Below are 1,180 nucleotides of genomic sequence, written 5' to 3'. Positions count from 1 at the left end.
CCCCCCCCCCCCAAAAAAAAGTCACAACAACACTGAGCTCATGGACATCAATGTTTTCTGGTCAGGTTGAAGAGCTTTTGCCTTTCTAAATGCATTAAAACAATGACACACACAAACTCACTCATTAACAGACACTGTTCTCCTTAATGTCATGAGTTGACTGTCTTCTCACTCTTTTCTCTCTCTTCAGTCCATGTGGATTGAGCGCACCACATTCATAACCGCTTACAAACTACCAGGAATCCTGCGCTGGTTTGAGGCCACTAGCATGACCCACGTGAGTCTCCGTCCCCGTCAGTCACATTGAAATACATTGAAATACTTGTGTACTACGTACTGTGCAGTGTATACTGGATAGGACTTTTTAATCAGTGTGTTGGTATACATAACAGTAAACATAAAACCGTTTTATAGTACTATTTTTGTTTCTATAATTGTATAGATTTTTTAATTTTAGAGAAAATTTGCATTATGCGCATAATTTAAAAAATACTGTAAAAAAAATAGTATGAGTACTATGTCAAGTCATAATTATTTATATAGCACTTTTCACAATACACATTGTTTTAAAGCAGCATTACAGAAAATCATGATGTTAATGTTTATTAATCTTAATGTCTTCATGCCTTATAGTCGCATTTAACAGATCGGTGCTGGACTACATTTTGCAACAATATAAACAATCAAGCAGTTGAGATTTGCTATATGTGACCCTGGACAACAAAACCAGTCTTAAGTGTCAATTTTTCAAAATTGATGTATTGTTTGTTAGGATAGGACAATATTTGGCCGAGATACAACTATTTGAAAATCTGGAATCTGAGGGTGCAAAAAAAATCAAAATATTGGGAAAATCGCCTTTAAAGTTGTGCAAATGAAGTTCTTAGCAATGCATATTACTAATCAAAAATTAAGATTTGATATATTTACGGTAGGAAATTAACAAAATATATTTACTTAATATCCTAATGATTTTTGGCATAAAAGAAAAGTCGATAATTTTGACCCATACAATGTATTTTTGGCTATTGCTACAAATATACCCCAGCGACTTAAGATTGCTTTTGTGCTCCAGGGTCACATTTTGTAAAATAGAAATACGTAAATGTGTTTTGACTTGACAAATCCACCATTTCCTTTGATAAAAAATAAATAAATAAAAACTTTAAAAAAAAAAAAT

The 1,180-nt window shown here is 32.7% G+C and overlaps 1 protein-coding gene across 1 annotated transcript in view; it reads left to right on the top strand.

Annotated features, from left to right (window-relative positions):
• Window positions 1-1,180, top strand: part of dock2 (dedicator of cytokinesis 2) — a 122,152-nt gene that overhangs the window by 106,920 nt on the left and 14,052 nt on the right. Inside the window, exons 39-40 of the mRNA XM_016565303.1 lie at window positions 191-293; window positions 634-650. Of these exons, the coding sequence (XP_016420789.1) occupies window positions 191-293; window positions 634-650 (120 nt within the window). The remainder of the gene's footprint in view (window positions 1-190; window positions 294-633; window positions 651-1,180) is intronic.

The sequence above is a fragment of the Sinocyclocheilus rhinocerous genome, unplaced genomic scaffold (genome assembly GCF_001515625.1).
Source record: "Sinocyclocheilus rhinocerous isolate Xijiao unplaced genomic scaffold, SAMN03320098_v1.1 scaffold3135, whole genome shotgun sequence".
Taxonomy (NCBI): Eukaryota; Metazoa; Chordata; class Actinopteri; order Cypriniformes; family Cyprinidae; genus Sinocyclocheilus; species Sinocyclocheilus rhinocerous.
This window is presented reverse-complemented; position numbering and strand designations above follow the sequence as displayed.